Source organism: Leptodactylus fuscus, chromosome 1 (assembly GCF_031893055.1).
Source record: "Leptodactylus fuscus isolate aLepFus1 chromosome 1, aLepFus1.hap2, whole genome shotgun sequence".
Classification (NCBI taxonomy): Eukaryota; Metazoa; Chordata; class Amphibia; order Anura; family Leptodactylidae; genus Leptodactylus; species Leptodactylus fuscus.
The window spans coordinates 43,732,797-43,758,681 of NC_134265.1; the positions used below are offsets into that span (position 1 = coordinate 43,732,797).

Genomic DNA, 25,885 nt, shown 5'->3' on the forward strand with positions numbered 1-25,885 from the left:
CTCCCTCCCTTTTGACTTATGTTGGTTATACACGGCTATATTCTGTATGATGCTTGGAGACTAACACAGGGAGGGGGGGGTCTCCTGGGCCTTTATGGGAGGGCAACTTGTTAGTTTAATAAAAGTTCCACCTGTCCTAACAGTACACAGGGGCAGGAATACCCCATCTTGTGCTGCTGTTTGGGCTAAGGGAAAACAGATTATCTACATAATCTTCCATTATATAAGGGGATGCAGCCATCCTCCATTCTTGTATTACCTTCCCACAGCTATGGATTTTGCAGTATTTATCATTAGGGAACAAGCACATGATTTGTTGCGGACTTTTTGTGCAAATTTAAAATCTGAGCTGTAATCCATCAGCATTAAAGTCAAAGAGAAATTCTATTTGTTGTGCACATGATATAGACTTTTTTCTGTGTGCAAATGACCTATGGCACATGTTGACCTAACTACAGCATGTCATATTTACAGTGCAGTTAAAAAAAAAAAAAAATTCAAAATCTGCACCGAAATCCACATGTACAAAAATCCGCACCAGTTGGCGTGAGTATACATGCAGATTTCGGTACAGATTTTCTGCGTGTAAATCCTGAACATGTACAGCACGTACCCATAGGGTAATTTCACACGTGAGGTTTTTTGTTTTTTTTTTTTAATCAGAATTTGATGTGGATGCCGCCTCAGATTGCGGTCCAAAAAAAACGGTATTCTGCTCCGGATTAGACCCAAATGAATGGGCCTAGTCGGGAGGGAGTTGTCACACCTGAATCAGCAGTGGAATCTGCCTGAAGAAAGGGCAGGTCGCTACTTTCTTCCGCGAGCGAGAACAAACTGCTCGCGAAAAAAGGAAATGACCATCTGCCATTGGTTTCAATGGGAGGCGTTTTTTTGAGTCGGATTCTGATGCGGATTCCAGGTCAAAAATCCGTCCCTAAAAACCTTGTCTGAACCCGGCCTTAGAGTATGTTCACACAGAGGAATTTGATGCACACACTACTTCAAAATCAGCTGCAAAATCCACCAAAAATCTGCCTCCCATTTATTTCAATGGAAGTTTTCTATCATCATCCAGCTCGTTCTTGAGGCTAATTCTGCCTGAGACTACCATTGAAATGAAATTAATTTGGAGTAGATTTTCAAAATCGGCACCAAAATCTGCTTCAAATTCTGCGTGACAAATTCAGCGTCAAATTCCACCGTGTGAACTTACCTTGACGTGGACTTCACCTCATGAATATAGATACAATTCTAATACGTTTTGCACCTGATGAAACCGATAATGATATACAAGACTGCACAGATTACTGGTGTCCATACCTCTGCAGAATTATTCCACCACATACATCGGGCGAGGTTTTTATGGTTTGGTTTATTTATAAAAATACTTATTTACAATGACTTTCTGTAGTGCATCCTATTTACAAGAACTTAACATGTGCAACTCGCAGATCAACAAACAAAACTGCAGCAGGACGATCGCTCAGGCTGAGTTTGCTCCAAACACCAAATGAAAATCATGAAGGACCATGAGCGTCAAAGTTTTTTTTTTTCTGTAAACAAATCAATAAATATTAGACATGTTCTGGAGACTGGAGCTGGATATGCCGGGCTCCTCAGAACTGCTTCCGGATGACCTTCTTCTTCTCCCCTGGCTCGTTGTTGATGCAGCTTTCAAGGGGGCTGCTCGAGGTTTTGGGCTTGCCATGAGTGTGCCTGGCTAGGAGAGCCGAGTTGAGACTATCCAAAAACATAGGAGGATAGTACTGCTTGAAATAAATGGTACTCATAAGCACAAAAATGAGTCATGGTGAAAATATTACACTCCAGCAATTCATACTGTAGCACTGTAAAAGCAACATGGCTGAAAGAGACAGCAAGCTAGAGGCAGCTTGTGCTGTGACTAGAGATGTGTATTATTTAGGTACAACCTATGCACATGACTGTGTGCTCTGTCAGTGGGCTACTCGTATTTTTAATGACCCCTAAACACAACTATATATTATCACTGCTCCGTATGTGGGGCTGTGAGTGCGGAGGAAAAACTCAGAAAGGGTCCTATACCTGGGGTCATTAATGAAATGTAGGGGTCTCTCAACATGGATATCATCCATGTGCTGTCTGTGCTGTTTTAGCACGAGCCAGTCCATGCATATATTTGTGTGCCTGTTGTCTAAGGCTGAATCCAAAAAGAAGGAACAGTAAAAAAGGATCCCTTTAAGGCTAAGGCCCCACAGGACATCATGCAGCAAAAAAGTGCTGTGGGCAAAATCCCAGTGATCAGGAGGACTAGAAACCAAAGGTCCCCGTAAAAGCCTCCTTGTGAACGGAGCACCAGTGCTCTTCCGTGCCAATGTTCTATTCACATCAATGTAGTTGCCAGGACTGTAATCTATGGCAGCACCCGCATCCCAATAGAAGTGAATTTCGGTCCCCCATCCTCCTGATCACTGTGGGACCTGGCGATCGGACACTTATCCCCCCTCTTCTAGATAGGGGATAAGTGTACATAACGGCACAACCTCTTACATGGAATGTTAGCATAAGGACATGCAAATGCTTTAGTGTCCCCAAACCTGTAGACCGGCGTCAGCACAGGGTGTATATTAATATCTGTACCTTGTCACAAATGCTGACACCACATTATAAGCTTTAATTCAGTGTAAAAGATGCTTAAATCATCTTCTTCATGGATCCTAACTGATATGGCAGCTCAATTTAACGCAACACAAAAAATGTAGACATTGCAGAACACTCAATGGGATTTGTAGCCGCTCTAAGTATTCTGTAGTCAATCAGATACAACATAATAGGTAACTAATAGAGATGAGCGAGTACTGTTCGGATCAGCACGCATTGAAATGAATGAAAGCACCTGGTACTTCCGCTTTGACGCCGGCCGCTTAACCCCCCGCGTGCCAGCTACGTCCATTCATTTCAATGCGTGCGTGCTGTTCGGATCGGCTGATCCGAACAGTACTCGCTCATCTCTAGTAACTAACCATATTCATGGCAGATGTGACATTTACCTGAGAATCTACTGGAACCAAGGACAGGAAATCCAAACCTAGAAAGACAAGAATTTTATTTATTTCTGTATACGAATGATACAGTTTCAGTAATGCATGATAGCGCCACACTGTGGAAAAGCTACAGAAAATCCAGTATAACCTGACAGTCTACACTATGAGTTGCAGTTACTGGTTGATACGCTCAGCATGTGACATCACCCTAAGGGAAAGTCAGAGAGGAAATTGAAGAGGAATATAGGCAGATTCTCCGCTCTCTGGCCCCCTGCCTTTCTGCTGTGGCCTCACATGAATAGACCTATTCAGCGAAGAGTCTTATGTCGCAGGTTCTGTCGCTGAATCAGACACAAATCCTCTGCAAGATGGAGCAGGACACTTCTTTTTCCAGAGTTCGTTTGGTTTATGCCTCTCAATGAATAGACAACAGAATTCAGCACCAAATTCTTCCATATGATCTTACCCTAACCATGTTATTCAGTATATGGGCGAATTCCGCCATGGGCAAAATGAAGAAAAGTGTCTCCTACAGCAGTCTCGATCGTCTACGTGCCAGAGTGTAATTGCACCTCATTTATTCAGAGGCAGATTTTTCTCAATAAATAAGGTGCATTGTTGGCCCTCCATGGGGCAGAAACTAAGACCAGTTTCTGGTACAAATAATAATAAATCTGCTGGACTGCAGAAAGCCCCGTCCTGATACTCATGTCGTGTAGGGTGTACAAAGCCAAAAGGTCCGAAGTGGCATGCAACAAAACTTGACAGTCTCATGGTCTTTCTGATGAATTCACTCTTACACCTTTATCTGATAAAGCTGTAACTTCAGTAAAATGGTCCAGATTGGATGGGCTGAAGAAAAGTGTCCACTACAACATTCCCTTTTTATGGCCACTAGAAGTTGAGCAGCACTAACCTCTTTATGTTCCGTCAATGATAGGATCAAATAGGACACTTACCTTTTCAGCGGCCTGTGCAGTTCTCTGCCTCCCATTGTAGTCAATGGGCAGAATCAGATACTGATTTGGGGGGAAACCACTATGTGAATGGGTCTTTAAAGCCCTAGTAGGGTATAAGAACTAGTGAGGTGTTGAATCAAACCCTTAAAGGTGTTGGCCACTTTCAGACCAAAAGTGAAAGACAAATGTTATGGTTTGTATAATAAAAAGTTATACAATTTTCCAATATACTTTCTGTATCAATTCCTCACGGTTTTCTAGATCTCGGCTTGCTGTCATTCATTCTGTTTCTTCTAGGAGATAAAAGTCTTACCATGGTCATGTGATTTACAGTCCACGGTCATGTGATAAGCACTAAGCATTGAAAGTGCCCAACTCCTTTAAAGAGTTAGGCAGTTTCTGCATACTTACTATATTGTTCTGCAACGGGCACATATAGCTTACTAATATTATGTTCTCCAGGTTCTGCCCCGCTCTCCATACAGCTGCCGCGCACTGTTTACTCCAATGCTTTGGTTGCAGAACCTTAGACGTTGCATCCAAACATAGTTGCTGATGGAGGATCATGTGACCCAGCACGTCCATCAACAGCCTTCATTGACTACCACTGATGTCAGCTCTTCGCATCCATTCGTTTCTTTAGCTGTCCATAGTGTTAGTCAATGGAGGCCACTGATGGATGTGCCGCTGGACACCTATCAGCAGCCATGACACAGTGAGGGATTCTGTATGGCCTGCAACAAGGTTAAAAGTGCAGCAGCTGTATGGAAAGGAGGACAGATAGGCCTCTTCTGAAGGACATATTAGTAACTTAGAATTTATGTTATTTGAAACTCAATATAGAAAGTAAGCAGAAACTGGCCATCCGCTTTACATAGCCGAGTACATAAGACATACCTGGTAAATCTGCAGCGAGACCACTGATGGCTGGATAGTGGAAGTGTTCTTGGTATTCCAGCATGGATTGATGTAAGGAGTCTGCTTCCATGCTCCCCATCTTCCCCAGCCTTATTGTTGATGGTTGATAAGATAGCACCCTTAGCGAAAAGACAACAAAAACATTTAGACCCATAAGTGATACCTGCCCATACCTTTAATACCTCTTGTCCAAATGCTGTCTTTGCTGGTAACGGTTCCCCTCAATCTCCCCACAAACATATACACTCAACCGAGTATAGATGACTTTGTAGTGTGGAAAATAAAGCTGCTAGACACAACTGCTTGCTTATTTCCAGGGGAAACAAAGCATTGAAAACATATAAGAGGCGTTCAGACATTCACAACGTTTCTCTTATGTATGGGGGCTATAAAACCGTGATGTAGTGTTAGGAATTATTCAGGTTTAGAGATGAGCGAGCACTATTCGAAACAGCAGTTTCGAATAGCACGCTCCCATAGGAATGAAGGGGAGCGGCTGGCGCGCAGAGGTTTAAGCGGCAGGACACCGGCCCCGGCTGCGTCCATTCATTCCTATGGGAGCGTGCTATTTCGAATAGTATACGCTCATCTCTATTCAGGTTGTATTGAAAAAGGTGAACATTCAAGACACATAGAGACACCACTTATCCTGCAGTATTGGAAGGTAGAATGAGTCAAAACTCTCCGTACCCTTTCATTGGGGTCCCCTGTGTATCCGGCATATACAGACACTTCCTTTTAAGTGCTGGCTCATCCTCGTCTTCAGAGGAGCTGTCGATGGTCAGGTCAATGACTTCTGCCTTCTTCTTAGTCTTTATCTCAGTGGGCTCTTTAGCCGAGTAGATTTTGCTGATCACTCCAGATCCTATAAGACATTGAAAGAGAACAAATCAGGGCTGGAAAAGAACAGTACCTAATCCTTACATGTTTTGTGGAAAAGGTATTATGGTCTCCTGTCTGTGTTTAGCATATTCCATTAGAAAACGCTATGGATAATGAGAATTCACATTATAGTTAGAGCTACACAGGACTTCAGTCTTCAATTATACGCAGATATGTACAAACTCAGGAGGCTTAGATTTCTGACAACTGTAAGGTTTTGATCCCGCTCCGCATGTGGATCACAGAGTGACCACATTCACTATCATTAGTGTAGTAGCACACCATTGCAATTTTATGTGGGGTGACTATATGTTACCTACAAGCTGTCATATCCTTAAAGGAAATGAGAAAGTAAGATTCTGACTTGACTGGAGAGCCCATCAATATCAGATCAGTGGGGATACAACGCACATCTTTAACTTCTTTATATTCACCTCCACACAAACTACTTAGTATCACCAGTGCAGGATATTGCAGTCTTGTCTCTTGCTCTCTATAGGTGATATAATAGGTAAGGTGTGCAAATGGATAGACAAGAATTAAACAGTGAAGACGCTGAAGTTCTCGCCAAGTGTTGCTGCAGGGTGCAGAGGGTTGGACCGCCACTGATTTCAGTTATTTCTACCACATTTTTGTTAACTAAAAAAGGTTTCCACTTATTTTTTTGGGAAAAACAAAACAAAACAGAAATTACTGAATTCAGTCACAAATGGCCAGGTATGTCCTGACAGAAATAGTCGCGGTCACCAGCTATTTATTTTTTCACAGTTTCTGAACGATTTTATTTTCCTCAATTTCTACATATAGCTGTACCCGACCATCATGTCAGCAGAGCTGTGTGACGGACTCCGGAAATCCAAGACGCAAGAGCAGACCAGCAAGAATCTGAATTTATGAAAAAAAAAAAAAAAAAATACCGCATATACTCGAGCATTAGCCGACCCGAATATAAGCCGAGGCCCCTAACTTTACCGCAAAAAACTGGGAAAACTTATTGACTCGAGTATAAGCCGAGGGGGGGAAATGCAGCAGCTACTGGAAAATTTCAAAAATGGTCATAGTTTTTGGGTGCAGTAGATGCTGGGTCCTGGGGAAAGGGAGGGGGTGTTTTGGTTGTCTGTTTGCCCCTTCCCTGAGCTTGAGGACTGTTTTTTTTCTTTCCCCCACTTGGAATTCAGTCTGGCTGAATATAGGGTATCTGCAGTGCTCCTATTAACCCCTCCCCGACAGAACAGGAGCACTGCAGATCCCCTATATTCAGTAGACCAGGCACTGTCAGACACAGGGATACCTAATGTGTATGTGTGTCACAGTCATTTCCTACTTTTATATGTATTCTAGGGAAAGGAGGGATTTACAACTTTTATTTACTTTATTATATTTTTTTAAAGCTTCTTTTTTTTCTTCAATATTTTATGGGAAATTCTATACATTACTATTGCGGCTGGTCATAGACACCCCCTCCCCCAAAAAATAAAAATAAATAATTTTTTCTTTGCTTGACTTGTGTATAAGCCGAGGGGGGCTTTTTCAGCACAAAAACTGTGCTGAAAAATTCGGCTAATACTTGAGTATATATGGTCTATCTATCTATCTATACACACAGTATTTACAGAGTTATTCTACAGTTTATGTGACTGTTCTTTGAGCTGCAGATGGAATTACAGCATCAGTAAGAAAAGTTACCTGTGGAAACAATGACAATAAGTAAATACCTCTTTATAGCACAATGCTATGACCGTACCTTCATTGTGTGGAAACTGAGAGCTTGGCGAGGTCAGTGGCTCTTTCTTTGGTCTCATAGGACACCAGGACCCGTCCTCTTGGAACTGAATCTCATCTACATCTGAGCACTGATTGAGAATCTCCATGAAGAGTCTGTGTCAGGGATATACAAAAGTATCAAGATTAGGTAGGGACGCAAAAGGACTAAAATTTTCCAAGCAAATGATACTCATAACCTATCCTTGGGATAGATCATCAATATCAGGTGAGCAAGGGTCCAACACTTGGGCTCCGTAGATCAGCTGTTCTCTGCAGCAGCTATAAGGAGGACAGAGTTGGAAGCACATGGCTCTGTTTTCCATGTAGTGGCCGTGTTGAACTAATCCGGCTCAGCATGGTAATTCAGCATGGCCTCTACATAGGAGACCTCTATCTGCTTCCAGATGTTTTGCACAATATATCAGACGTATTACCTGTTTAGATATGATTTAGTATGTCCTGCAAATAATTCTCCGAACTTACTGGACCGATAACATTTTATTCATGTTCTCACTTACTTCTCCAGGGATGACTTCTGCAAATTGTATAAGCAGTAGGTTTTGTACTACTTGTAACTATGTACACTCTATGGCATTGTGAGTTCACAGTGTGTATGCCAATGTACTTGCAAATGCCCCAAGGATGGTCCAGAGCCCAGCTAGTGCTCTGGCTCTCGCCATTAAACCCTGTCCCACGCCTTCTCCTTGGTGTTGCTTGATGGCTCCAGCACTATGCCAAGTCACTGTGTGAGGCACGGAAATCTCATGAGTGGGCACATCTAGACAAAATGATACTAGCAGTGACAGGACATACAGTGTGTCCAAGCAGTAAAGTAGCAAAACCATGGCACCATAAAGGGGGTGGTTCTGGACGGGGCTTCCTGATGAGATATGGAGAACCTCCAGGGCTTTGGAACGATTCCAGCTCATTTCCACTGGCAAGTTTTCTCTGCAATGTCAACTCTGTCCATTGCCACAAGGTATGTGTGTGAATGAGCTAAAAGAAAAGGGCCCATTCCCCTATATACATTGTACATGGGAGTAGCCTGATGTCTGTAGTCAAGAAAATTGGACATGGCCTACGTACCCATCTAATATCAGACTCTCGTAGCTGGCCTTCTTGTCACACACAGGACAGATCCAGGTGGGCTTCTTTTCATTCATTTGCAGGTAAAGTGCAGCATCAAAGCATTGTAGATGAGAGCAGGTGACGGCCCGACATGGGAAAGTTAGTCTCATTTTCCCAAGCTAAAGAGTAAGATTTCCAAAATTAATATAAAGATGAAATAAAAAGAAGATCTGGGCGTTTCTATGCCTTACAACGTCATCCAAACGTATCTACTGACAAATTCATTCATTTTCATGGGGCAGACTGATTCAACAGAATAGATGACTGCGGTTTTCTGTTCCGTAGAAGAAAAACACATGGTGATAGAACTCAGGTCAAACAGAGTCGAAACTGAATCATTTGGACGTCATCTGTGACATGAAAGGGAATCAATTTGTTGCAGTACAGGTCTGAATGCTGGTTTTAGACACTGAAAAGTTTTAGGCAGGTGTAAAAAAAAAAAAAAAAAACACGTATAAAATAGAAGAAAGCGATGCGGCTCTCATGCATCTCTAAAACATCTTCTGGCTGTATTTATGGCTCATAACAGGACAAACACCGCACACCAGCATGCCTTAGACATCAACTAAAAAAAACAAAACACTGCAAAGTAAGAATGCTTTTCAAAAATAAAAGTGTTAATAGTTTTGTTAATCAATAAAAAGAAGGGAATGGAGAAAAGAGAGATCTAAATCCCATCGGTATTTGGTGTGACCTTTGCCATTTGCCTTCCTCCAATTCTTCTCGGTACTTGCAGACAGTTTTTGAAGGACCTCGGCAGGGAGGTTGTTCCCGCCATCTTGGAGAACTAAGCACAGATCTTCTGTGGACGTAGGCTTGCTCCAATCCTTCTCTCTCTTCATGTAATCCCAGACAGACTGGATGATGTTGAGATCCGGATTCTGTGGGGGCCATATCATCACTTCCAGGAGGGCAAAGGTCACACCAAATATTGAATTAGATTTCTCTTTCCTCCATTTTGTTAATTGCTGAAAAACTATTTTGTATCTGAAAGTATTCTTACTTTGGAACGCTTTTTAGAGACCTGCTTAAAATGTGTGCGCTGCACTGTATATCCTTGATCGAAAACACAGAGTGTACAATGCACACTCTCCATTACAAATCTTCCCTTTCCTTAGCTCCTATACTTGGTACTGCTAGCCTTTCCATGCTGCTCCTATTGAATTTAATAGAGGCAGTACTCCAGAACGGTCTATGGTGAAGGTGTAGCCACTCGCTGTAGGCAGTCATCTCAGCACATTCACTGGACACATAATATAGGTAATACAATGACCGCCTGCAACGGTGATCGGTCAGAAAAAAAATAAAAATATACTTACTACAAAGCGGTACTTACAGGACACATCAATGACACTCGTAGGCTAGTGGTGGCAATCTCACTGTCGGGATCTGCGGTCAACTTCTCCTTAACTGCAAAATAACATCTCACATATCAGAAAGACAGAACCTCCCGCCAGGAACAACATCTGCAAGGAGTTTGTATGTTCTCCCTGTGTTTGCGTGGATTTCCTCCCATTCTACAAAGACATACTGATAGGGAAAAATGTACATTGTGATCCCCATATGGGGATCAGAGCCAGTGGGGGGCGGATTAACAGTGATCTAAAGCAATGGGAATATGGAGGTAAGTATCTCGGTGTAAGACAGAAAGACCCAAGTCAGGTTGTGACTGCTTCCTACAACACTAGGTTCAAAACTGCCTTAGTGCACTGTCTGTGAGAGGGGATAGACTGAGTAGCTGAAGCCGACAGCCTTTGTTTTCCTAGTGTCCTATTGTCCTCCTATTGGCTGGGTCTATACCCAAGGTGCTGTGTCCCCCACAATTTGTCCTGCGAAAAATGAGCCCTCATGTGAAGGGGGAAAAAAAAAGGTATGACTTTTGGAAAGAAGAAAAATTCAATTAAAAAAAAAAAAAAAAGGCTGCATTGGGAAGGGTGAAAGTGTTCTTAAAGGAAAGTACTATCTGGATATCCCACTTTCTAAACAAAGTGCATCTCAACTCCGACGTCCAGATTTCTTACTAGGGTTTATATAAAGGGGCCGTCTTAAACACAACAATACATTTATTGTTACTGTCGGCAGGAGAGACCTTGTACCCCCCTCCTCTGCCAGTTACTTTTGTTTCAGGCAAAGTTTTTTCCACTCATTTTAAACCTTTTTACTTGCCAACCAGCATGTATAACCTGCGTCAACATTGTTATATAATAAGAATTGTGTACACCAGGAATACAGAAATGGTGACCATCAGGTTGAAACCAAAATATATAATGATTGACAAAAAAGCAGCTTAGATAGTACAGAAAGTCCAGGACTAGATATGGCCTGGAAATCCTTACTCAGCGCCCTGGAATGGTCTGGATTCCTGATGCCTTTCATCTTTAGCTTCTGTAATAGCACTGCAGATGTCAGCTGCCGCACCAGGTACACAGACATGGAGTAATTCTATAATGAACAGGCACAATTATTTAAAAGAAAACAAAAATATATTATATGAAAAAACTGTGTCCATATATGTTGTACCCACCCAGTCTGTAAGTAACGGTGCTAGGAACTCACCCACCTTTCCAATTTCTGAAGCCCAGGAGATAGAGACTTGGTTAGGGACAGCAGATGACAGTCGAACTAGAGACGTGATGTTCAGGGGGCGCCCTGGTCGCTTCTGTTCAACACCATTTTTTGGTGGGGGGGCACAACCCTGAAACAGCAAAGGCCAAAACTGCTTTAAGTACATACATTGTGGTGGACAGGTACAGAAATAAATCTGATGCCCTGGACAAAGGTACAATTAAAATAGGGTGATGAATATAAAGCAGTTTCCTGCTGTACTAGAAGACTTGCCTATCAATTCCTAGAGCCAGACATGCAGCAGCAATCGGCCCCGACATCATCATAGCTGCTGGAAAGGGTTAAGCTATATGGAAACTGCATGGTTGGACCACAGTTTAATGGATGTGTGCAGGTCCACACTTGTCTGGCCAGAGGATATAAACATACAGTCCGAATCGGCGCACAGTCAAAACCCTGCCATAATTACACAATTTTCTTTGGGTTTTTTTTTGGCATTCACTATGTCATAAAAATGACATTACCTATAATCTATGGGTCGGTACAATCACGGTGAGACCAAATTTCTATACTTTTTGCTATGTTTAAATACCTTTAAACACTTCAGTATCGGGCCAATTTCTGGTCCAGGACCAGACACCATTAGAAAGCCTACAGTGTTCTACATTCCTGTTATGTGCCCCGGGGGAACAGATATCAGTACCTCAACACTCAGTGTCATGGCTAGGCGGTAAGGAACGCTCCCTCTGACAGTATAGAGCTATGGACAGTACTGTCAGGAGGGGCGTTCCTCACAGCCTGGCTAGACTGTCAGGAAAACGCCCTTCCGACGGTGAAGTGATATTGGTAAGGGCACCCATATCTCTTGCCGCAGGGCACATAATGCGAAAGCTGACAATGGGTTGAATTTAGTGAACTGTCTGCTTTCTTGTGGTAGATAAAACCGCATGTGCCGAGGTCATGAAAGGTCTTCTCAGGGTCCATTCACACAGAGGAAAATGGTGAGGAATTTGGTGTGGAATTTCAGCACTGAAAAAAAATCTCTGCTAGCAGAAAAAGGAACCCATTGAAGTCAATGGGAGGCGCTTTTTTCAGCATTGAAATTCCACACTAAATTCCTCACCATTTTCCTCTGTGTGAATGGACCCTTAAAGCACCCTCCTGAAAGTTCATTTCACTAACTCACCGGCAATGGAAAGAGCTTCCCATTGACTTTAATGCAGAGGCTGCTGGGATAGTTATCCTCCTGAGGACAGCTGGTCTCTGCTAAACACAACCTGGACAGAAAGAACAGAAAATCAGTCTCACAACATAAAATGTCCCCTCACTAAATCACACAAATGTGGTCGTACCTCAGCTGAACTTGCACTGAGTAATCTCTCCGTCCTCCTGGCATATAATCCCTGTGAATAGAAGGAGAGAACAGACACATATTTTAGAGGATAAACAGATCGCACAATGTTCAGGCGACGCTCTTCAATTTGCTAATCGAAATGGAGCAGAATCCTGGCGCTATATTTGCCCAAAAAACTGGCACGTACGCGATGTGTGCTCCACATTTATTAAATGTTTTAGATAATGTTTTGCCTCATCTACCAAGACAAGTGTTAGGTAGTGTGAAAGAGTTCAGTTTGCTTGTAATTGTGACACAATTCTGACCACAAGCCAATAGGTGGTATAAAATGTATCTAGACAGTGTTAAGAAATGCACTCTAATGATCGACCAGCATCTGGTGCGGTGTAAGCAGGTTAATCTTGTCCAGCTATTAGAAAGGATTATTCTTCTGGCCCGACAGGTTTATTTTATGGTGAAGCATTGTATGATGAGAGATCAATTGTACATCTGCTGACTGGTTGCTATCTCTTGTCTATGGCCAGCTAAAGGGGCTGTGCTGTTAAGAACACTCATAAGTGTCCATTTGCTGGGGGGGGCCACCACTGGTTCCCCCTGTTATGATGAGAATAGGGGACTGAAATATCCCCGCCTCCTTTTGAATGGATCGCCAGTGCCCTTGCATCACCATCATTACACTCACTTGAATGGAGCTGCCAGGACTGTCCTCTCCAGTAGTGCCCGCAGCCCCATAGAAGTGAGAGGCGTGTGCCCACACTAGTGCACTGGCACTCCATTCACAAGAGCTTTAGGGAGACTTTTGGTTCCCCATTCTCATCATTGCTGAACCAAAGCCAGGAGTGGATTGAGCAGAAGGGAGAACTATAAGAACTTCCTATACATTTCCCATTCCTTCTGTAGCCATTCTTAGCTTTGGCTCAATAAACACTTCAAAATCTGCAACAACAAAAAAAATCTGCATTTCTGCACGTGGGGCCTCAGCCTAAAGTAGTATTTCAGGGCTAAATCTGATGACCTAGCCCCAGGATTGGTCAGCAATATCAGATCGGTAGGGATTAGATTTTATTTCATACCTTGAGATGCAAATTTCACGCACTTGCTGAGGGGTCAACGCAAAAATAAAGAACTTCTCTTGAAAACGTTGCATACTGTTCTGAACTGGAATAAAACAGATATACAGATGGAAACCATGATGAAGACTACTTGGGCTGAGTACACAAAATAACGATCACTTAGTATTCATTTCAATCATTTTTCTTAATATAAAAAACACAAAATTCAGTGCAGACTCATTTCATACCAACTTTACAGCAGCTGGTGCTCAGGTTTAGTACAGAGGCCCAAATCCTGTAAACTGAGTAAAAATACAACTTTCTGGCTATCTGCAGCCACCACTAGGGGCAGCTTAAGACAAAGGAGATGTCAGAAAGACAAACCCCTGACTGATTCCTGCTCTGACTTTCACTCCTTCACAATGGTCATTCGGAAACAGTAAAGCTTCTCTAATTCAATAAAAATCAAGTTATTGAACTCCTCCGAAAATTAATACATAACAAACTTAGCATTTAGTTAATTATCCAATACTAATAATTTTATAATACAATTAAAAATGAATAATGAGTCTCCAGGTAAACTTGGTCTCTGCATCCCTGCTTACTACATACTGTTTGTGTATTGGACTGAATAATAAAATAGTATGTAGCAAAATCCTAAACTCCCCCTAGTGGTAGATAAAATGTGATTCTTTTAGACACAATGCACTCAGCAGTCCAGCTTTCTTTCTTCTCTGGGTTTTTAGATTTCTTTTTCTCCATGTTCTGTTATCAATCCTATGATGCCTCAGTACAGTATCACATGGGCAGCTTTTCTATTTACACTTTTCTAAATAATTTAAAGAGGATCTTTCACGTCCTCAGGCACATGTGAGAACGCCCCCTGACAGTAGAAACTAGTAATGGGGAGGGGGCACCCCCTCTGACAGTACAGGCTATGGACAAGTACTATCAGAGGGGGGTGTTTCTCACAGCTCAGCTAGACTGTCAGGAACACCCATGTGACAGGGGGCAGAGATCGGTGCCGAAACTTAACAGAACCGATAACTCCAGCCCGGGGCACATAACAGGAAAGCAGACAGTGCACCTAATTCAGCCGGCTTTCTAGCGGTATATAAAACCGCATGTGCCTGAGAACATGAAAGGTCTTCTTTAAGAGGCCTTGATAATAACTGTGTGATAGGAGCCTGTCTCAATATCAGCAGTAGCTAGTGATAGGTTTTCTTTGTGTCGTCATCTCCCCCCCCCCCCCCCAGTGCTGCAAGAGAACTAATTTGCATACCGACGAAGACCGGGATTTCTACCGAACGGCGGCGGGAAGTAACCCGTCTGTAAAAACAGTGAGGCTCTGGAACTCTCTGCCCCAGGAAGTGGTGATGGCGGATTCATTAAACAAGTTCAAAGAGGGCCTGGATGCCTTTCTTGAAGAGAAAAGTATAACAGGTTATGGACTCTAGATTTTAAGGCACGCTGATCCTGGGTTTTTACACTGACTGCCAGATTTGGAGTCGGGAAGGAATTTTTTCCCCTGAAATAGGGCAATTGGCACGAGCCTCATGGGGTTTTTTGCCTTCCCCTGGATCAACACTGTAGGAATTGTAGGGTTATAGGTTGGACTTGATGGATTAATGTCTTTATCCAACCTCATCTACTATGTAACTATGTAACAAAATGGCCCGACGGAACAGCTGACTACGCATCTCCATCGGCCATTTTGTTGGGGTATCCTGTAAGAAGAGGAGAATGGCCGACGGAGTAGAAGAAAGGCGGCGCTGGAATGGATGACAACGCTGTGCTCAGAGCAGCGGGAGAATGCCCCCTGTGCTTTCTGAGTGCAATGAAGAAAAATTCAAAAACAGCAGCGCCATCCTTCACGAAAAAGGTAAGAGATGAATAGTTTTTATATAGGCTAGTCCTACATGCTTTTGGTTTAAAAAGTGTTTTTTAATGATAGAATCCCTTTAAAGAATCAGATGACCCTTTTAAAGAGAACCTAGCACCCTGAAAAATAACAGAGGGATGAATAATTCCTCTAGACATTGAAGGGTATAATTTAATATTTGAAGGATTGCTCTATTGTGCAGATCTGAGCTCCAACATGTGGCTATGACTTTATATATGATGTTTATTTTTAGCCACAATATAACCAGTTATTTGTAATTGTTATTTTTAAAAGCAACACATGACAAGTACCAGGACTTTTTTTTTTGCATAGATCACAGAATCAGTGACATGGGCATCATGACATTTTTTTTTTTCTGTTATCAAGTATTACAATAGGAGTTTACGGTGAACATCCCTGACAAAATATAAAACAGGATACAAGTGATAGTTTGGGATTCTACTGTCTCTTTTACACCCTTACCCAGGCTTGTTGGCTTGATGAGAACATCAAGTACATCATAGAAAGGAAGACTTCGGAGGTGGACATCTGGATGGACAGGGGGGATTGGTGGGGAGAGTTGCTGTAGGTCAAAGTGCGGTTTAGTGTCCTGTAGGAGTACTGTGCCAAGTGGGGATGCGGGGGAGTGAGGAGCTACAGAGGTGGAGGGTAAGGAGTGGATTCCGGCCACAGCAAGGTCTGAATCTACTGAGGAGTTGCTATCTAAGTTGAAGACATTCGATCTAATGGATGAGAGGCCTGGTACTGCTTCTAATGTCCTAGGAAACCTTCTTCGGTACAGCTCTTTTATTTTAATCTGGACAGCAGGGCTACATCCGTTCTTCAGTAAGTGGAGGGCTCTCATGAGGAGGTCGTGTTTGCGTCCACTTTTGTTGCGGCCAGCAAAACCCAACAGTACTTGGAGCTCTGATACTCGAAAACTGGATACCATATTCTAAAAGAAGAAAGTGGGTTATTAGAAAGCAGCAAGGAATACAAGGATAAGCCTGAGACCTAAAAGGAAGCTTTCAACAAAAAGGACATTAATGCAAGGAGTGGTTGGGGTAGTTTGTGACAGGGTAGATAGCCGAGAGTATACCAGGATGGAAGACTGGAGGGTTACAATGCACAGTCCGAGCACGATAATCCAACACATCAGCAGGTCCAACAAATTCGGAGGCACTGCCTGATACTCTAACACCAGGCAAAGTTACAATCCCAAATCCTTAATGGAGTAACAAGCAGCTCTCAGTCTCTGGATTTCCTTCCTCCATTGGACCAGAGTCTGGACTCAACACCAGGTCCCGTCCCTTCTCCAGTAATCAAACACAAGTAAAAAGTCCTTATATCCTAAATTGGGAGATAATTTGAACAGTCAAGTCCCTCCCCACCTTTAGCAAAGAATGATGGAGGTCCAGCCCATGGACATTCAAATGTGTCACAGACCTGCAAGTGTCAAATGTCTTCACCCTCCGTGCCGCCCAGGAGTCATAGAGAGAGACCGACATCATTCCATCAATCCTTTCTCCCCTCAAAAATGGGTATGGACAAAAAAAACCTCAACAAGTCGCTTGTTGAGTACACACAGGGTTCATAGCGAAGTGTCTGGAATGAACCTCCACAAGAGCTGCTCGGTTTATTACGCCTGATCAATCAGAAGGCCTGCAGGACCGACCACTCAGATACTACTCTGATCAGAAAAGGCAGCAGGAAAGAGAAATTGGAAGCCAGGCATACTGGTAGTCCATGACCCAATGCAAGGCTAGGATGGTAGCTGCAAAAGCAGTGTGTGGACCTGTGCCAGGGTGAGCAGGGCTAATGATGTAACTGGTGAGCCCAGGTCTGAAACGTGGTGGGCCACTGTACCCACAAACTAGCATTGTAGATCTCCTAGGTCATCTCTTAAGGGAACCTCTGCCAACAGTCCACTCATCACTTCAGCTGTGTATGTCTAAGCCCCAACGCCATATTCTAGCTCCACATTTGCTTTGGTGTGCCTCCAGCCAGTTCTATGGCAATACCCGTCCTGGGCTTTGCTCTATAGCCTCTGGCCAAACCCCATGGGAAATAGCTAAGCTCAATTAATACAGCAGGTATATTTGGCTGAGTAGTGGTTCTCCTGAATCTCCATATGCAAGAGCCTGAGTGAAAGAGCATGATCTCCACTTCTAAAAAAAATAAAAAAAAGCTGTTCTTTAGTTTCTGAATCCAACTTGCCGCCAGCCGTGTGTTGCGTGTGTACAATATTCAAGCAGGCACTCAGTGCTCCACAATGAACTCACTCAGCATGCCACTGTTGTGGGTCAAGCTGGTATTTGTGCAGCTTATGTGGCGTCTTGATAGCATTTTCAGACTCCAATAATGAAATGTCCATAAAGGTACCAAAAACCTCTGAAAATAAGCTGATATAACACAAAACATACAGGTGAAGCATGCAAAGAAATAATGATTTGATGCAATGCCATGAGTTGATGGCTGGGCTGAAGGCAGAGCACTGTCTCTAAAAGATCCATAGAGTGACAGATCTGTCACATAAGCACACCGCTAGCTGTCACGTGCAACAGGTTGTCAGCTGACTCCATGAAAATGACAACAAAAATCCAGCAGTTGCAGTGTGGTATATATTAGGAATAATTACCAAAACATACACTAACAAGGCAACTCTCCAGTTCAAAATAAAATGGCACAAAAAAAAATTCACAATAAATGCATATGCATAATATATAATAAAAATACCAGGTACCCTCTTTTTTAAAGTGTGCCTCAACTTTCTTCCAACTTCTGAATTTCTGGCAGTATTTGTAACATTAATAAATATTGTATTATACTTTATTAATGGATTTTGGCTCCGTTTAATCCTTCAATGAAATCCACTGGAAAAAAAACAAAATCAAAAGTAAAAGAGAAAGCATTCTTCGTATGGGCCCAGTCACACGGGTAACGTGCCGCATGACCTGGCACGTATACGCCATGTGAGATTTTGCGGGCCATATACGCTGCCATTGAAATCAATGGGAGCGTATATGACCCACAAAATCTCACACGGCGTATACGTGCCAGGTCACGCGGCACGTTACTCCGTGTGAATGGGCCCTATCACATGAAAAATACACAAACACACTGTTCTATGTTTCATAAAGCCCATGATGTAGATATTTAAAGTGACCCCCCCAATTGTATTTCCCTGTTTTATTACAACCCTACACCCATACTCCCAATGACAGAAACAAGGCAAAACGATTTCCGTTAATAAGATATATTACAATGTGTATTTATAGGTTATAAATGCTGCCAGAAAATCAAAAGTTGTTCGAAAGTTTCGAAACCAAATTCTGCTGTGTGAACTAGCCGCGACAGTATGCCGATGCAGTGCACCGGTACTCAGTCAGGGCATTTCACTCCCGCTTAGGCCCGAATGAATGGGTCTAATCAGGAGGAAGTCTCGCGCAACGGCTGTCTCAGCGGCAGAGTCCGTGGGAAGAAGGGGCATCTCGCTTCTTTTTCCCGCTAGAAGAAAAAAAAAAAAAAAAAAAAAAAAAGGGAGCGGCTCCCATTGAAGTTAATGGGAGCCTTTTTTTGCAGGCGGATTCTGTGTGAACTAGCCTGTAATGTTTTGGTGCAGTTCCTTAGATTCCAAGTACTTTCAATTCTGTAAAATAGCCACTATGTTCTAACTAAACTCGTCTGATAATACTCGTCTATGGACGAGCACTGCTCACACTCTACAGCGCGATAGGCGCTGCTGTGGAGAAGGACGATCCTGACTGACTGTCAGGAACGCCCTTCTTTTTTTTTTTTTAAAATGTGGATTGTGAGCCCCACATAGAGCTCACAATGTACATTTTTTCCTATTAGTATGTCTTTTGGAATATGGGATGGAAATCCATGCAAACACGGGGAGAACATACAAACTCCTTGCAAATGGTTTTATGCCCTTGGTGGGATTTGAACACCAGGACTCCAGCGCTGCAAGGCTGCAGTGCTAACCACTGAGCCACCGTGTGGCCCCGGGGAACGCCCTTCTGACTGTAAAGAGCTACGGTACCGGGACCGATAGCGCTTTACCCAGGGCACAGATCGGGAATGCTGATAGTGCGCTGAATTCAGTGCACTGTCGGCTTTCCAGCAGTATATAGAACTGCCTGTGCGCAATCTGATGAAAAGTCCTCTTTAAGTTCTGAATCAAACCCCCCACTGAACAGTGTCAGTGGAGGGTGTGATTCAGAGCTCCAATCAGAGACAGCCATCTGTCAGAGCTCAGAATCACACCCCTTGTCTAATCCTGCCTGACTCCGCCCACCTGACGGTACACAGCCTAAATACCACATAAGACACCAAAGATAATAGCACGGATTGCTCAGGAATCAGTGGAGAAGCAGCTATTAAATGATGTAAAGAGCTGCACTTGTTGGAGGTGGTGAAAGATCCCATCTAAAGAATTGATGGCATGTACTATAAGCTGTATTGTACTGAAATAAAGACAAGAGTCCATCCAGATCAATGTCTGTCAGAACAAATATAGTAATTATTACTTAAAGAGATACACTGTCACGTTATGATTGGTGGTGGTCTGACCTCTAGGACCTGCATGAATTCTGACAAAGAAGTCACGGTACTCACTAATATTTTGTGATCATCAGCTGTCCCAGTATGGTTGGTTTTGGGCCAAGAAACCTGTTCCACACAAAGTCTAAATTTACTGGCCTGAGGCTAGTTCAGCTGAACTGAACTGACGTGAGTTCAATTCAACTAAGTGGCATTCGAACTGGTATATCTGGCCCATACATGGCCGCAATTCCCAATCCAGCTCAGCCATGTGAAATTGGCCTAACCTAGCTGTTCAGGGAACTGCAGAAAACCATATTCACTACAACATCCACCCTATGAGCCTTTGTTTTAAGGAGAAGTGTGGTTCCAGAGGGCAGACCCCCACAATCCTAAAATGATAGAAATACCATCATTGTATGACAGGAGAGGGGGACCAGAACAATGGACATATGGCCTGCTAAATAGACACCAACCGTGCCCAGTAGCCCTGTTAATAATAATGGGATCTGTTTGTTCTTTTAAACTGAAACTGCCAGATGAAAAAGTTAGACTCGCAGCACTTTTTTGTCTGGCGATTCTTGGCAGTCACTGTGATGGAGTCCCCAAAAGGAGACTCTGACGTAGATGTGAACCCAGCTGAGACGTCTCTGCCCCCACCCACTTTCTTAGAAAGTGACATGTCAGGCAGATAAAGAATAAAGTGGTTAATCTTTTGTGTAAATATAAGTCATGTGCCAAAAAAACCACCGGATCTATGACACCGGATGTTCTCTGGCTTAGATTAAATAGTAAATTTCCCTCAATGTTCAAGGGGATTAAAAAAGGTATTCTCTTCTCGGTAGTAAAGGTTATAATCATAGCATATGCTATAAATGCCTGACAGGTGCCCATCCCACCTCTGGTACCCACACCTATCTTGGGAACAGTCTGAGCAGCCTCATCTATGACCTAATGACAGAAAAGCTAGTCAGAAGCTAAAAGACCCTCTGAACTTTTAGGCTAGATTCACGGGTGAAACTCGGTTCGTGTGTTGGGCAATTTGCCAACCTTGCTGAATAAGGGTTTCCTAGCGTTATAGTTGTCTATCATGCTTGGAGTCCTGGCCTCTGTGTGACATACTGTCCTGTACTGTAGATGGACTCCTAGCAGTCTAGTTATATATGATGCTTGGAGTCCTGGCCTCTGTGTGACATACTGTCCTGTACATGGACTCCTAGCAGTCTAGTTATATATGATGCTTGGAGTCCCGGCCTCTCTACTCCATACTGTCCTGTACTGTACTGTAGACGGACTCCTAGCAGTCTAGTTATATATGATGCTTGGAGTCCTGGCCTCTCTGCTCTATACTGTCCTGTGCATGGACTCCTAGAACTGTAGTTATATATGATGCCGGGAGTCCCTGCATCTCTGTGACATACTGTCCATGGACTCCTAGTAGTATAGTTATACAGTATATGATGCTGGGAATCCCTGCCTCTCTGTGACATAAGGTCCTGTACTGTAGATAGACTTCTAGCAATATAGTTTTCTATGATGCTAGGAGTCCCGGCCTCTCTGTCACATACTCTCTTGGACTATAAGCATTACCGGATATATATCACTGAGACCCTAACACCATAGACCACTATAGCGCAAGGAGTCCCTCCACCAGCATGAAGACACGGCCTGAGGTTTTCCCATGTGTATCTAGCCTTAGTACGAGTCTGCCACAGGTGCCCCAACAAGCAGTGAGATTCGCTTAGTCCACCAGTTTTTCTTTAGCACTTGAGATCAGGATGAGACACCGTCACACTAGGGGTCGCATTTGGAAATTTTTTCACCACGACGGGGCTCTAGACCTGAAAAGTTGGAGACACACGGCGATCGATGGCAGCCACTTAGATGAAGAGGTGACTTTCTACAATGGAGGAAATATACCTGTAAAAACTATAGTACCCAAAGTGAGTTGAGCGGGTTCGGTACCACGTAGAGCAAAAGTGGCTGGTGCGACTCCAGTTTGGGCACATAGATAAATTATTTTTTACATCCAATCCATCCCAGAATAGCAGACAAGTGGATAAAGCTATGTCAGGTGACAGAGGAGCGCTCGCCTCGTGGTCAGTCACACCAGAGTTGTTTACACGTAAATTCACGTCACAGATGGAAAAATACTAACAGCTGTCGTATGACGGATCAGACGGCCGACACCAATTACCTCACAGGTGATATTATCTCGTCAGTCATATAAGATGGCGCCGCTGAATTATGAACCAGTCGATAAAGTCATACAACCGGACGGACGGCCACGGTTTTTAAGTCCATTTTGGATTTGCTGGGAGACACCACAACCGAAACATCACCTGAGCACCAGCCTCCATATGTTCTCCTCAGAAACCTGCCTGACAACTCGCAGCCCTGCCCCCACGGTCACAATTCCCCCTCTCCTCTCACACAGGTTGTCACCGGGGCCTGTCACGTCAACAATCAGCGTCGACGGCCCAGACTACGGCGGCGACAACCGCATATCATAGACCCGGCGACCCTGACACCTTATAGTCCCAACCCGATGCATCCCTCTCAGTCCCCCTGTCACATCAAGTCATCTGCTCTCACCCGCAGCTCTTCGGGATCCGCCATTTTCTCCCGGCACCATCCTGCGCCCGGTGGGGCGGGGATCACGTGACGGCGATCGGGCTGTGGGGGAGGGGTGGGCGGAGCCGCGCGCTGACATCTTCCCGCCCAAAATCCGATCACGTGATCGTTTGTGTCTCCTGTGGGACGAGCTGACGGGCGGCGGAGCGCAGTGTACACACGGGAGCGTGACAGAGATTGGGGAACATGGGGCCGAGATCGTCCGCAGTCAGCAAATGGGAACTGGGCCATGAACGAGGCAGAAGTTATGTAACCTGAGGTGGAAGTCATGAGGGGATGGTGACTGAGCCAAGTATCATGGAGGAGAAAAATCACCACAAAAACCTTCCTGTACCATACATGTATATAAAACACCCAGAACATTAACCCTTTAGGGTCACTGCCTGTTTGTGTTTTTACCTCCCTGTCTAGCTAGACCTGTAATAATATAAGGGTCCATTCACACGGAGTAAACGCGCGCTCATTTTGGCAAAATGCACGCGTAAACATAAGACTCCCATTGACTTCATGTTTCAATGCTAGTTTTCGACTCTGCAAGCCCTATAACTTTTTAAATTTGCTGTTTCCTAAGCCAAATGAGGGCTCAATGTCTGCAGGACAAATGGTACTTTGTAATGGTACCATTTATTATTCCTTATGATGTACTGCGAAGATGGGAAAAAATTCAGAATGGGTCGTAATTAGAGAAGAAACACATTTGTGCAATTTTCTCACAGTCTTTGTTTTTATGGTGTTCACTGTGCGGCCGAAATTACACGTGACCTGTAGAGATGAGCGAGTAGTACTCGATCAAGTAGGTATTCGATCGAATACTACGGTATTCGAAATACTCTATCGAGTACCACTCGCTATTTGAATGGAAAAGTTCGATGCAGGACCAGCATTGATTGGCCAAATGCTATACAGTTGGCCAATCAACGCTGGTTCTTCCCCTACCTTTAGAAGTCTTCTCCGCGCAGCTTCCCCGCGGCGTCTTCCGGCTCTGAATTCACTCTGCCAGGCATCGGGTCTAGGCAAAGCCGACTGCACATGTCTGCTTGTAGTGCGGGCATGCGCAGTCGGCTCTGCCCAGGCCCGATGCCTGGCAGTGTGAATGAAGAGCCGGAAGATGCCGCGGGGAAGCTGCACGGAGAAGACTTCTCGGAGAATCCAGCCCGACCCTCACTCGTGGACTTGGTAAGTATAATTTGATCGAACGTTGCCTACCCCTGAAACGAGCATTTTCCCCCCATAGACTATAATAGGGTTTGAGATTCGATTCGAGTACTCGAATATTGAGGGGCTACTCGAAACGAATATCGAACATTTTACTGTTCACTCATCTCTAGTGACCTGTAATCTGTATCAGTATGATTATGGTTTTTTTTAAAGTTTTAACACCTAAAAAAAAATTCCTAGAGTCACCATGTACGGCCAAGCATAAAGCTTTTTTTTTTTTTTTTGCTGGACCGCATGTACTTTTTAGCTATTCCATTTCGGGGAATGTCTATTGCTTTGATCGCTTCTTATCCAAATTTTTATGGGAAGTGAAACGACAAAAAATCCTGACTGTACAACTGATTTTTTTTTTCTCCCCTGCTGCGGCACTCACCATATGGGAAAAATATTTTTGTAAGTTTGTAGATCTGTTTTCAGATGAAGGAATACCCAATATGTGTGTTATACTATATTTTTTATATGTGTTGTAGGAAACTTTTTTTTATTTTTTAACTGCAATTTTTAGACCTCCTATGGGTTTTAAGCCCCAGGGGGTCTGATCACTGATGCAATGCAAAATGACGACATTTGTATTACTGGCACAGAGCAGCCTGTAATAATAATGAATGCCAGATAAGCATAAGGGTAAGTTCACACAGAGTTTTTTGGTCAGGATTTTGAGGCCATATCAACCTCAAAATCCTGACCAAAAAGACGGCTCCCATTGAAATCAATGGGAGCTGCTCAGGAGTTTTTTCCAGGAACCATTTTTTCTGGCTCCCAGAAAAAAGAAGCGAGGTGCTCATTCTTCAGGCTGAGTCCACTCATGATTCGGCCTGAAGACACTTCCTCCTCTGGACTAGGCCCATTCATTCGGCCTAATCCGGAGCAGAGTGTGCGTCTGGATGCTTTTTTACCCATTGATTTCAATGTGTAGCGCGCATAAGACGGCACCCATTGAACTCAATGGGATTTCTGTTTTACAGTTCTGCTTCTTTACATGAGTTTTGTGGCAAAAACAGCGCCACAAGACTGTGTGAATGCACCCTAAGAGTCTTCAATAAGCTTTTGTGGCATTGGCTCACTGACTCTGGATTTTTCAGGTTTGACCGAGGCGTTTCAGAAGTTAATGCCTCTGATCAGTGTGTGCAATGATTGTGTGCATTAGCACTAAGTCTTCACTGTATAATAGAGCTGAGCGGCCACCATATTTAAAGGGACCATGGTTGTCAGGTATTTCTGAAGGAGTCAGAGAAGAGTTGAACTGAGGAAAAATAGAGGAGCCCAAGGTTGGTGGTTTAGTGTTCCCACACCACATCCCTGGCTGGTAATGACACTCTCTGTCTGACTCTGTCATTTAGTAACATTATAAGGGTGCATGCACACTACGTAACGCCGGGCGTGTATGAGAGCCGTACACGCCGGCATTACGGCAGACTGCCGAACACTTCCCATTCACTTCAATGGGAGCGCTCGTAACCGCCGCTGTTACAAGCGCTCCCATTGAAGTGAATGGGAAGTGTTCGTCAGTCTGCCGTAATGCTGGCGTGTACGGCTCTCATACACGCCCGGCGTTACGTAGTGTGCATGCACCCTAAGAACAGAAAAGCAAAAATACCAACAGAATCTTATTTCTCATATGATGGACTTCAGTATTGCATACGGAATTATTATGTCCACAGATATGCACTTGGCTTTTTGTGTATTGTGGGGAGGTAGGCTCAGCAGTAGCAGCAATGGACCCAGTCAGAGACAGACACCAAAATCAGGTTCAACCGGTTTTTAAGCCTGTGCATTTATTTTGCAACAAAAAGAAACCGGCAAACAAAATAAACAGGCCTTAGCTTCAGGCAAAAATAGTAACAAAACTGCTCGTCTGAGTGACTAACTAAACAGAAGTACTCTAGCAATGCATGTAGCTTATGTCGGCCACATGGGAGAACAAAACAAAAACTATGGTGCACACTGGTCTCTCACCAGAT

At 43.7% G+C, this 25,885-nt stretch overlaps 1 protein-coding gene across 3 annotated transcripts; it reads right to left on the reverse strand.

Annotated features, from left to right (window-relative positions):
• Positions 1–1,365: 1,365 nt before the first annotated feature.
• Positions 1,366–22,768, reverse strand: PIAS2 (protein inhibitor of activated STAT 2). Of its 3 annotated transcripts, none has more exons than XM_075269777.1 (14): positions 22,668–22,768; positions 16,011–16,482; positions 13,667–13,751; positions 12,592–12,642; positions 12,426–12,516; positions 11,235–11,369; positions 11,011–11,116; positions 10,011–10,084; positions 8,633–8,793; positions 7,527–7,660; positions 5,591–5,765; positions 4,880–5,019; positions 3,030–3,067; positions 1,366–1,740 (listed from the first exon to the last, which is right to left on the reverse strand). In XM_075269777.1, exons 1-14 carry the CDS (start codon positions 22,689–22,691, stop codon positions 1,675–1,677), a joined length of 1,752 nt encoding a protein of 583 aa, XP_075125878.1. In that variant the 5' UTR covers positions 22,692–22,768; the 3' UTR covers positions 1,366–1,674. The 3 variants fall into 3 exon arrangements, with proteins under 3 accessions (XP_075125878.1, XP_075125877.1, XP_075125876.1); XM_075269776.1 differs by having other exon boundaries at positions 1,366–1,766; XM_075269775.1 differs by having other exon boundaries at positions 1,366–1,769.
• Between the last annotated feature and the right edge of the window lie 3,117 nt (positions 22,769–25,885).